Here is a 12,378-nt window from a genome sequence, read left to right as displayed (position 1 = left end):
TCTGGTCGAGTGGTCGGCCTGTCATCTGCCGTTTTTAGTTGGCAGATTGTGGTGACCTGCAGGGGTTTGATGGTGGGAAGTATTCATCCAGTCATGAATATCCTAAAACACACAATTTTATAGAGAATCCTAAAACTGGTTGCCTACTTCTCATAATACTATGAATTTATATCAGGGGAACTGATTGGTGTGTTTAGGCTACATGTTTAGATTGTTTTAAAGTTAGGTTAGGCTTTATTCAAGGTTTCAGTTCAGTCATGTTAGTTTGACGAGACAGAATGTGGCGTGACTGTAACTTAATTTTCCTTAGGGGTCCTTAAAAGCAACATCCACACACATTGATCCACCTGCTTCCTTTTAGACACCCAACATACACACTATAGGGTTTCCAACCACACAGTGGTCCAAGATTACAATGGCTGGTGTGTTTGGGGACTAATGGATAGTGTAATTTAATTTACTCTGTCTGAAACAGGGTCTGGCTCTACAAAAGGCCAGAAATAGAATGACAGAAGATATAATTGTTCCAGTAAAAGACAGCTGTGCTGAACTTTGGTGACGGCTGATTAGGAAACAAACCGCAGCTTCATGTCCTGTTGAACTTGGCCAAGATTTAGAAATACGCCTCTATTACAGCATAAATTCCAGTATTTGTGGTAAATTAATCAGCTGTTGGCTATGTTTTTAATGGACTTGCATGAGACTACATATTCTCATCTAACTCTCAACAAGAAAGCAAATAAGCATATTTCCCCAAACTATCTACGTATTCCTTTAATATTTTATATGTGTTGTTAAAGATGGAAGTAACAGTATATGAAGTAGTTCAAAGTGAGCTCCACCCAGACCAGCTGCAAAAGTAGAATGCTGGAAAAAACAAAGCAAACTTGAAGGGCTTCTTTATCTTATTGTTTATGAAGGCATTCTAGACAAGTCATAGGCAAAAATAAACAGAAGCAACTTTTGTGTTTCCAGGTTGTAAAAACGCATTTGGTAACACCAAATATCCATCTTAGTAGGGAGCCATTAGTTTTACTTACTCTACTTTCACTTTGGGCGTTTAGTTGGAGTATTTCACACTGACCTGGAAACAGTCTGCAAGTATAAGTAATCGATGTGAACACTTTCTCCATCACTGCGCTTTACTCTTGATCCCACACAGGTCATCTCTGCATCTCTTTAGCTGTCTGACGATCAAGTGTCAGTCAGAAGTCTTGTGTTCCAGCAGCAGCAGCCTGTGTGTGTGTGTGTGTGTGTGTGTGTGTGTGTGTGTGTGTGTTTGGCCCCTTTGAAGAACGGGCCAGCTTATATCCTCTATGACTGCGACCATTTGACGCTCCTCTGTCAAATGGTCTCAGCTTTGATCACCGTGTCTCGTCCGCTCCCATTTCAATGTGCTTCCTCCGACATTCACACCCAGGTCCACCCGACCCTCCCACCCCCAACACACCACCACCTACCCCAACTACACCTCCGCCTGTACCCGAGGTTGTTCATTAATCCTTCAAGACTCCATCCAGCATGATCTGACAACGGGCAGCTAATAACATGAACCATGCGTAACGATTAGACCTTAAATACGTTATTACGATCTTATCTTCCGGGTGGAGACCGATTCTTCTCCACTTGGTTTGATGGCAGGAACTGAGGAGCCGCCGGCGCGTCGAGCTTGATCTCTGGTCCGGACAGGATGTAACAGTCCGGTGTCAGTGCGCTCTTAGTGTGCGAGGTGAGAGTGAAGACACCTGGGGAGGTGCGACTCTTTCATGTGCGCACACGCACCGCGCGTCCTCGTGGTGAGGAGGGACGGAGGTGTTTCGATGTGAGAAGGGACGTGATCTGAATGCCTTGCTCATGAACACGGACTTTTAGGCTGTGGCAAAGAAAAGGACACACAAAGAATGTAAATTATGCATATCACGAACTTTTTACTGGCACGCATCACGCATTGACCAGGCTATGTCTGTTTCTATGAAACCACATTAATTGCGGTTAAAAAGAATTGAACGCAGCATCCAATCAAACCTCAGTCTCATTGCTCTTAAGCCTGATGTCCTGAGACATAAGCATGAAACTTTTCATTCTCTGACATTTTTATTGCATAAACAAAACCTTTACCCCATGTTTTAAAAGTTATTATCTTGTTTCTATCGTACATTGAGTCCAGTCAGGCAAAAGATTTTCAATTACATTATTTTATTTAGCAAATTCAGACAACTCTAAACATTACAACATAAAGAGGTCATTCCAAATGCGGCTAATGGTCCAATAAACTACAGGTCTTATGCAATACAATAGAAATATTTATATTAATCAGAGGCATTGCCAAACGTCTCGGTTTCTAAAAGAGCTTTTCTCCACATACAAATCCTATATACACAGAGTGACTGACACAAAAAAGTGTGAACTCCAACTGTTCCTCTTGTTGTCTGTCCTTTGGTGGGTTATGAGTGAGTGTTGAGAGGGATGGTTTCATCTTGCTCCAGGTGGAAAGAAAAGCCACAGCAGAGGACTAAAAGCCAGGGGAGCGACGACTGAAAAGGAAAGGGGAGCCCCAAGCTGCAGAGGCCCTTGAGTGGAAGGGCCCCTCTAATGAAATAAAGGAGAACTCCACAATTCAAAACTCTTAGATGTTTCTCTGAGATGTCCAAAGCACTTAAGGAGATTTTTTCTTTCTTTTTTTTTTTTGGATGAACTGATGTTCCATCAGCTTGCACTGTTTATTTCCACTTCACTGGGTGATATCCTCTGACATTTCCCAGAATGCCACGGAAAGGCTGTAAACTGACAGCATTCAGTCTTTTAGCCACAGTCGTAGTCCCTCCACAAAATGCAACTGCACTGCATTTTGGTCAACTGAGTGGACATATTGGTCTCCTCTGTGTCTACTAGAACAGATTTGATTATTGAACATCGATGTAGGGAATCCAGAAAAACATCCATGCGTGTGGCCGTGTGACTGCAGTGATAAATGAGCCATGAAATCCAAGGTACACCATGTTGGTTTTGTTTTTTAAAGAGTTCATGTGTTGTAGGGTGGATTTTTTCCTTCCAGTAAGAGGCCCACAGTCACATCTTAACAGAAAGCCCACAAACCCTGCTCCAACATATCCCAACTGCACCCCATCCAAGCCCCAGACCCCTACCAGGGTCTCCACATAGACCGTGGGTAGGTCATGGTGGGCATGCTCAGAGCCTCCCTGTTCTCCAAGGCCTCACTGGTGCTCTGGTTGTGCTCGCTGTCTGTCTCATCCAGGTCCGAGCACAGGTCCTCGCTGGACATGGTGGAGGGGGCTGGAGAGAGGGCCGAGGACGAGCCGCTGGACAGACTCCTTCCTCCAGGAGAAGCCAGAGTCATGCAGAGCGCCTCGCCACCTCCGTGCCAAGTGCTGCCGTTACTCCCAGAAGTGTCAGTGATTAGATCCATGAGCACGTCCTGGAGGTGGTCCTCGTTCAGGGGCATGCACTCCAGCAGATGGTTGAGGAGCTCCGCTGCCACTGTTGCATCTATCCCTGGACAGCTGGACACGAACATGTGGACCTCGTGCATGCACTGGATGTAGCCGGCCGCAAACCTCTCGCTGGCTTCCCGGTTGAGTGCTGCTGATTCTGTGGGAGGAGAGAGACAGACCATGAAATGACTGTACCTTACTGCAGTTGGACTGCTCATAGTCCCAGCCCAGTCAGTATCAGTTGCATGGATTGCATTTCTCATGAGTAATCAGATTAAACTTTTGAGGAAACACCACAAAATGACTTTTATAGCTTCCAGATCAGTGGCTGCAAACCTTCTTTGCTTTGTCTCTTCCATACGTCTACTAGTCATGACCCATTCACCCACAGTGATATTCTCTCCCTGTGTTTTGAATAATTTTCCTGAAGAAGTAAAATCATTGCATGATTTGCCAAACAGAAACTTGAACTTTAAAGGAAAGTACAAAAAAAATTGCCACAATAATGACAGAGAAGACATCAGCAGGGATTCTGAATCATAATATGATGATATATCTTGAAAATAGACTTTTTTTCTCAGTAGTTTATTTAACTATAATACTTCTGAATTTGATGAATTATTATAGCTGAGTTAAACACCTGCTTGCTCACATAGCCATACTGATAATGGCATTTTCTCCAAAATATCAGTAATATTTAGCCAACGAAAAGATGGCGAGAACATTGTAACATTAGATCACTCAAATCTGAAGATGAGAGGAAGCAACCCTTAGTGGTCAGAGTATAACTGAAAAGTAATACCATCTTTTCCCGGTGTCATACTCAGGATTTTAGGATTAAATTCTGTGTCTGTATAAAGATTTATGCGGACCTTGGGTTCGGTTCTTCAGTATGTCCTCCACCTTTTTCACCGTCATCTCCAGCACCTCGGCGTTCTCCATCTTGGAGTGAAACTGTGGAAACAAGCAGCAGAGCTCCATCAGAACCAAAAACTCACGGGGACAGGTGAGCTGAGGTGGAGGGTGTGCGCACCGTACTCACGTCTGTGTCTGCCAGCAAAGTCCGCAGCTCCTGCAAACTCTCATTGATGCGCGCTCGCCTCTTCTTCTCCACCAGAGGTTTCCTAGTCTGCAGGGACACAAAGATCACACTTCATTACATGTTAGAAACTCACAGCGGTGGACACAGCTCTTCAAATGCCGTGCAGACTCCCGCAGGCGTGACAAGTGCGTCGCTGCCAAGTGTGCCCAGAGAGCGCTTGTTTCCCCATCAACAGCCCCGCTGTGGCTACCTTTCGGTCCGCTTTCTGAACCCCGTAGTAGGACTCATCTTCTTCCATATCAAGCACGGTGTTGCTGGGTCGAGCCGACGGGGCCATGTTGGTTGGATCGCCGCTTCTGTGGCTTCTCCCGCTGCTGCTGCTTCTTCCTCCCGACTCGTCAGCGAGGGGGCAGCTGGCAAACGCAACCGGTTTCAGGAGGGGATAAAAAAAAAATCGACAAACTCGCAGGCGAGGCGAGGCGCCCTGTGTTTATTGTACAACCCTAGTGAGACGTGCTGCTGGCGCTGAGTGGCTGTTGTTAGTATTTATACGGGCTTATTAACATGTGAATAGGGGCTGAGCTGCTCCTGCTGGGGGACAACAGAGCGCACACGGCCGGAGCCAATGAGCGCTCGCTCCCTTTGTCTGCGGTCAGCCCCGGTCTGCGCCCCGAGGAGCTGCACGGCTTGGAATCACACAGTTTGTTGGGTTAAGGGACCGACCGCTCTGTTTTTCCCCCTCACTGCTGTTTCTAATCAACTGTGTGTGCTTCCATTCGGCTGTACACAAGTCATTATCACGCAGAGGCAAAACAGGCTGCCAGTGACACTTTTATTTTAAAATGAAACTATGTTATAAATGTTTTCATGAATTGGAGTGAAATTAAATTTAGCACTTTATTATTCCCCATTAATACTCAAGAATGGGTTGTGGCATACGTTCAGAAAATAGAAAATATAGTCTACTTTGGTGGCATTACTCAAAATAGTGCTTCGTGTTTGCTCAATTTTCTGATCACTTTTACGCGTCAGAGCATCATTGTACCACAGCCACAAACTATCTGCTCTGTCAGTTTGTTTTTTTTTTTTTTTTTGCCCTACCCCGTTCTTCGTTCTGCTGGCATTTGTGTCCGAGCCTCAGCAGATTGACCCGGCTGTTTGGCGGATGTAACGCGATGCCTTCAGTTGGCAGCTGCTGCCGGCGGCCCCTCGGCCCAAACTGAATCAGCCGGGGGAATTAAGGGCCCTTCTCCAAAGAAAGCGACAGGTGTTGGCCTGCGCCTCGTTTGTTCTCCCCGTTGTTTGGTGACTTCTGATTTGTGTGCCACTGCATTCTCACGTTGCCTGCTCTGCTGTAAGAGAGTATATAATATCTCTTGATCTTCAGATGACACCCTTTGTGTTGGATGGCATCTTTACTGTAATGTGGTGATTGTACAAACATGCAAATAATGAAGCTGTCATCCTTTAAACAACATTTGGACCGATGAGAATTAAATGATGCTTTTGCATCTGGTATCACCATTGGACTTTTTGCGTTTGGATGTGCAGGTTGCGCACAATTTCTATTTGTTTCTGTCTAATAAGCACGCTCAATCCTCTGTCCTGGTGATTATACAGGTTTTGTACACGGCATTATCATGTAAATTGCCCTCACAATAGAGCAGCCCAGTCTACTCGAAAAAGACCACGCAGTCATCTGTGCCACCTTCCAGGTGAATGCAGCGATGTGTTTTCAGGTGCTCTTTTACGCACGGTAATGCCGCAGTTGCGCAGCAATTCCGCAAAAAGCACCATAAAACTCCAGTGCACCAAATGAAGGAAGAGATTCAGACCTTTCAAGTGGAGGAGTTTTGGCACCTCGCCACCCCCAGATCCCTGTTCCAGATCTTTAATGGTGTGGACTGTGGAGAGAGCAGCTGTCTCGGCTCGCTTTTGTTGGAGGGCTCCGCTGAGGGACCAGGCGTCCCCCTCTCTCTCTCTGTCTCTCCCTCTTCAGACTCGCCGCCTGGCTCCAAGTGGCGGCCAATCATAACGGCAATAATAGCGGGAGAATGGGCCATATGCATGCTTCTATTTTTCAAAACCCAGTGATGAATTGCGTCTTTATTAAACGCAAATGTACCAGAACACTCGCCACACTATATACGTACGCTACATCCTGACTGATTGATGGCTGTGGTGCTCTGAAGTGCTCCCAAATCCCCGTTTCAGTGGATCCCTTATCTGATTATCAACTTGTTTTTAATGTGACCCCCCCCCACACACACACACACTGAACTCATTATTCATTTATGTCAGTCTTGAAATACGTGTCTTGTCGTCTCAGTCATAAAACATATGATCTATGATGATAATTCACATCTCAATAATTAATACATTCATGCAAATGCGTGTGTTGGCAGGCCTGGTATTAAAGGTTTAGTTCCCCAAATCATTAAAAACCATATTTCACTAATCTTTCAGTTGTCTTGTCATACAGATGGTCTGCATTTTGTGGCCCACGTTCTGACAGTGTGAGATTTTTGTCACCAGCCCCCAAATACAATGGAGTGAATAATTCCACTTATTTTGTCCTGTTTCAATTATCTCAAGATGAAATTTGACATTTCAAAAGCAGCTTGTCTCAGCACCAGTGTCTTGGTCACTCGGGATAATCCAAAGAACACTGTGAACACTTTTTATTGGAACTACCGTCTGCCAAAGAATTAGTCTCTATGGAAATTGTCATAGTTGGAAAAGCACAGGTGTTATCGGTAACATTAATGATTGCTCTGTTCCATTCAAATGAGCTTCAACAGTGTGGAACTCAGCCAATGTTCACTTTCCTGACATATTGTGGTGAAAACAACTTTAATCATATCACACAGCTGAGTTCACTGGGCATGTGAAGACCTCAGTGCATAAAACTGAAAATATACCACTACAGGTAAGGTTGCTTTATGATTTGGGTGAGCTGCCCCTTTAATTAAACCTGCAACTTTGATCAATAGGGGGCAGAAAAAACTCCTAAACATATTATCTGACATACTGTCAACACTCTAAGATGTTGTAGCTAACGTCTTAGCTGGCAAAGAGACATCAAACAGTATAATTTTTTGCATGGAATACATGCTGGCATCCCAGTAGAAAAAGGCACTGGTGTACATAATAAGATGAATCTTGGCCAAATTCCATTTAGCTGCTTTGGTTTCAGGCTGGTGGTAATGCGTATTACTCACTGTCACACTGTCACAGTTTACTGGGACACTCGAATAGAGCAGAGTGAATGTTTTTATTGCAGTTATCACTAACACATTATTTTCCTACCCTGCTAAGTCAAAGTGTGTGCTCTGAAAAAGGCTGTTTGATCTAGCCGGTACCTTTCTTCACCAGTTAGCTGCCAACTTCGTCTGCCTGACATTTGCTGCCGGGCAGGTAGCGTGTTCATCTGAGTTTATTTACTGAAAATACCTGCCTGCTCCTGCTGCTGCTGGGAATGAGGTGAGACTGAATTGTTCAGTATTTGCAGTTGCAGCCAGTCATTAAAACGAGTTAAAAGAGGCTAAAAAGATGCACTGAGCTGCAGAATTGGGTTGCACAATGCTGTGTGAAATTTATTTGACTATTGATTAAACACCTTTAAAGATATTCTCAAAACACATCAGTCTGTAGGTTAATATCTTTCTTTTTTTCTTTTGAACCTATTTTCGACCTAGCTAATCCTTCAACTGCAAAAATCCAGGCTGACTGTTGTAATAAACACATCAATAGGCCTCATTTGCTAATTATATGTCCATATCTGTATGATTACATTTGTAAATAGCCTGATAAGTAAACAGTTGGGGTCTCCTTGTCAGACCAAGGGAAGCTGTTATATGTGCGGCCACTACAGCAGAAATGTCAAAACATAATAGGCAAGAGTAAGTGTATATAAACAAGACTGAAAGCTGAGTTAAACCTCAAGATCATACAATAAGTTTTATTATTATCAATGTTTGGGTTAATTATACAGCAAAGGAAGAAGACATAAAAATCTATGCAATGCCGAGCAAATGGTCTAAGAAGCAAAGTCATGCCTTATGATATCAAATAAATAAAGCTGTTAATAAAATAAATACATGAAAGATTAATAAGAGCCTTCTATAATGCAGGCTACAAGAAGTCGACTTCTGAAGGGAAGTACTGAGAAAAGGTCTGTATAGAATCATTATAGCACACCTACAATAATAATCACTGGAACAAAACTGCCCCACGTTTGTCTTCTGAGCAGCATATCTATAAGATACATAAAAGAGGATGGTCTAAGAAAATGGACAACCGAGGTCATTAATCCACCAGTTCACCAGGGCCTCCACATCTCCAGCATCCCCAGGTGGGAGCTGTGGAGTGCTGGCCTCTCTCGGTGCCCAGCCACATGGCAGGTGGGCCCTTCTCTCTGGAGCTGCCTTACAGCCAGAGGATCTCCTCTTAGCGGTGTGCCGGGGATCCCTGTGTCTTGGCCGGCTGGAAGAGGGGCATCTTGTCTGGGTGAGGGCTGCAGGGGGTGCTGATCGGTGGACCTGGGCAGGGACTTGAGGAGGTGGTTGAGCAGGCGGGAGCCCAGAGTTTTGTCCATCCAGTCGCAGGTGAGCAGCATGTTGTGGACCTCGTGCATGCACTGGATGTACCCTGTGCTGTATTTCTGCTGGGCCTCCAGGCCTAATGTGGGGTCTGCAGGAGAGAAGGGAGGAGGCGTGAGCTTATAGCAACCCCTGGTGGTGACAGCACAACATGCAGCCGGTGAAACAGCTTCAACTGATGCTGTCTCTCAACAGGAGCCTGCTCTGAAATACTAGATCTTTCGCAACCGGTCGACACAAAAGTATAATCCAAAGTAATGAAAGCAGTGCATTACATCCAACATACTACATGTGACCCATAGAGACACGTGCACTCACAGAGCTGCTATATGTTCCTTACCGTTGAGTTTATTGCTCTGGATGTTTTGCAGATGCTTCACTGTCATCTCCAGAATGTCGGCTTTCTCCAGTTTGGATTGCTGTTGGGAGATGAGCAGCCTTGAAGTTAACGTGATCCAGCCTCCATTATTTACTTGTGGAGGGGATGAGACACGTGGGGGGATACTCACATCGAGTCTGAACGCTCCGATCACAGTTTCTTTCAGCTGGTCCAAACAATTGTTTATCCTCTCTCGCCGTTTCCTCTCAATGAGCGGCTTTCTCAGCTGTAAGAGGTTAAAAAAAAAAAAGAAAAGAAAAGAAAAGAAGAAAGTTAAAGGCAGCAAGGATGGTGAGACACCATGCTCGAGCTCAGAGGACGAAGTGTGTATACCTATGTCCTAAAGGAGAAATCGATCTATAGTATATTGAAGAGTAAAATACCTTTCTCTCCTCCTTGGCACTGGGATGTTTCGCCACGTTGTGCGTCGTGGATGAAGCAGTCATGTTTCTTCTCGGGTGTCTGTGCGCCTGTGCCTCCTCTTCTCTGAATCTCAGCGCGTCTCTAGGGCCCTCGGCGCGGCACGGCTCTCTTATTTATCGGGCTCAATTAGCATGTGAATGCTCCAACTCTTTTGGCTGCGGGATTTTCCCACACACGGGCTCCCATCAGTCAAGACTGACAGGTCACTGGCTCCATTCAAAAACCGAGAGACCCGGCCTAGAAAAAAAAAAAAAAAAAAAAATACTCACAAGCGACAGATGTCCAGCCTGAAACCATGCACTTCCCCTCCACCCCAGGCACCCCCGCCCCCCCAAACTCTCCACCCAACAAAAAACCTCAGTTTCCTCTTCTCCCAGGATGAACAAGAGTGTGCAGTTACCATGCTTTACTCCAGAGAGCCCCTCGCCTATTCTTTTCAAAAGCAACATTACACTACCTGCAAAAAAGCCTAACCTGTTCCCTCAAAGCTCGCAGGAAGAGACAATAGACTGACAAATCAGCTGAGAATATATCTGCCCATATACAGCACAGGCTTGCCCGTAGGCCCATGGAAGATGCTTCACTTCACAGATAATTTGTATAAGCTATTAATATTATTTTAATTCTGATTCTTTGAAACCCGTTTTAATTCTCCTAAACTTAAAACTTTGTCTGCTTAATAGCACCAGGAGACTCAGACTAATAGGCCGTGTCACACACACACACACACACACACACACACACACACACACACACACACACACACACACCTCTTCTTTTTGTGAAATGAGGACTTGTCTTCCAAGAGCAACACCCTTGCAGTGTATTTAGCCGGCTTTGATCACTCTCCATGTTTTCAAATGTCAGACATCTGCTGTTAACTGTTAGCGAGCAGATGTCAGATTGACCAGATCCCCCCCACCTCCACCCCCCACCTTTGGTCCCTTAAAGTGAGGGCCCCTGTTTTAGAGCCACGCGACTGCCAGGCGAATGCCGGGTCGTGGGAACTGGAACCCAACAAAGGCCCCTATTCATTCAAACCTAATCAGCATGAAGGGCGTAATGACCTTCAGAGAGGGTGGACAGTCCGGCCGAGGAGGAGGAGGAGGAGAAGGAGGAGGAGGAGGAGGAGGCTTTGGCAGGTGACCAGTGGATGACCCATCGCCAGGTGTAATGGATATCAATCCAGTATGCTACTGCACAGATACATCTAAATCAATCAATTAGATCCAAATATGTAGAAAATACCCTCTCACAAACCATGCACACACACATCCACCCACACACACACACCTCATTAAATTCATACAGTTTGCTCTCCCACTGGTATGTCACCCCTACCTGCCATTTTAAAGTGCCATGTCATCATTTTTGCATGACGACATTATTATTGAGAAATGTAACAAGCATGAATTTGACAACATTCACTACAACAGTCTGTCTTTCATGTCCATTTCATGGGCAAATTAATGTCCTGAGTACATCCATGCAACAGGTGGCCGAGACAAGGCGTGCCTTGTGATGATGTAAACCATCTTCGGGGCTTCTCTGCTCACATCAAAGCTATGTAATTAATTTAGTTCAATTTCCAAAACTCAAGGATTTAAGAGCCATTTGATTTTTTTATTGAGTGAAGAAATGGGGAAATGGACAAATGGATGATTTTCTGTACAATAAGCAAACATAAAAAATATATTACCATGTATACCGTAACTAAGAATAATAAACAAATGTTAGCTAACATTGTTAATGCATACAATAATGTTAAGAAGGAATTTTCCAAGCCTTCATGAGGAATCTGTTTACAGAAAGCACAACAGAATAACAATGTATACAGTCACTTTCTCCTCTACATTGAAACAGTTTGCTTTACTTACAGGTCTCAACTTCACCTCACAGGTAAGTATGCTGACTAGCTCCAACACAGCACATGATCTGCTTCCAAACAATGCCACCTCACTCAGAGGTGGGTCTATCAAACAGCTCCACAACAACACATCATGATCTGTTTGGAAGTCAAATACACACATTAAATTTGGATGCATAGCATGTAGATGTAACTCAAAGGATATACAATGAAGCATCTTAAACAAATGGGCAGAATCATTTCAAACAAACTTAATGGTATGACAGCATGGTCTCACCCAAAGGAACGAAGGATTTGAACTGACCCAGCCTTTATATAACTTCCTCTGCACTAAACACCTCCCCTGCACGCTGACAGGTAAGTCTCTCCAACCACTTCTGGTCTCACAGTATTTAAGCCTCAGGATGTTGGATGTGTTTGGTAACATGCAAAAAAAAAAAAAAAAAAAGCATCTGACAGGAAACATAAGAAAATATAATGAATAAAAATCTGATGAATATAAACAGAAAATGATATATAATAATGTGATTTGCTTACCTCTAAAACAATTCAAAAACACCTGAAACTGAAAGGTACTATATTTAATTTATAATTAACTGCCGCTGTTGTAGCAG

The 12,378-nt window shown here is 44.4% G+C and overlaps 2 protein-coding genes across 2 annotated transcripts; both read right to left on the bottom strand.

Annotated features, from left to right (window-relative positions):
* Positions 1 to 2,183: 2,183 nt before the first annotated feature.
* her13 (hairy-related 13) lies at positions 2,184 to 5,159 on the bottom strand. The gene is made up of 4 exons (XM_076735436.1): positions 4,745 to 5,159; positions 4,495 to 4,581; positions 4,325 to 4,406; positions 2,184 to 3,609 (listed from the first exon to the last, which is right to left on the bottom strand). Exons 1-4 carry the CDS (start codon positions 4,829 to 4,831, stop codon positions 3,143 to 3,145), a joined length of 723 nt encoding a protein of 240 aa, XP_076591551.1. The 5' UTR covers positions 4,832 to 5,159; the 3' UTR covers positions 2,184 to 3,142.
* A 3,271-nt stretch (positions 5,160 to 8,430) lies between these two features.
* Positions 8,431 to 9,974, bottom strand: her8.2 (hairy-related 8.2). Its single transcript, XM_076735719.1, has 4 exons — positions 9,858 to 9,974; positions 9,605 to 9,700; positions 9,436 to 9,514; positions 8,431 to 9,186 (listed from the first exon to the last, which is right to left on the bottom strand). Exons 1-4 carry the CDS (start codon positions 9,918 to 9,920, stop codon positions 8,816 to 8,818), a joined length of 609 nt encoding a protein of 202 aa, XP_076591834.1. The 5' UTR covers positions 9,921 to 9,974; the 3' UTR covers positions 8,431 to 8,815.
* Positions 9,975 to 12,378: the final 2,404 nt, after the last annotated feature.

Source organism: Chaetodon auriga, chromosome 7 (genome assembly GCF_051107435.1).
Source record: "Chaetodon auriga isolate fChaAug3 chromosome 7, fChaAug3.hap1, whole genome shotgun sequence".
Lineage (NCBI taxonomy): Eukaryota > Metazoa > Chordata > Actinopteri > Chaetodontiformes > Chaetodontidae > Chaetodon > Chaetodon auriga.
The sequence above is the reverse complement of the archived record's forward strand: the minus strand, read 5'-3'. Positions and strand labels throughout refer to the sequence as shown.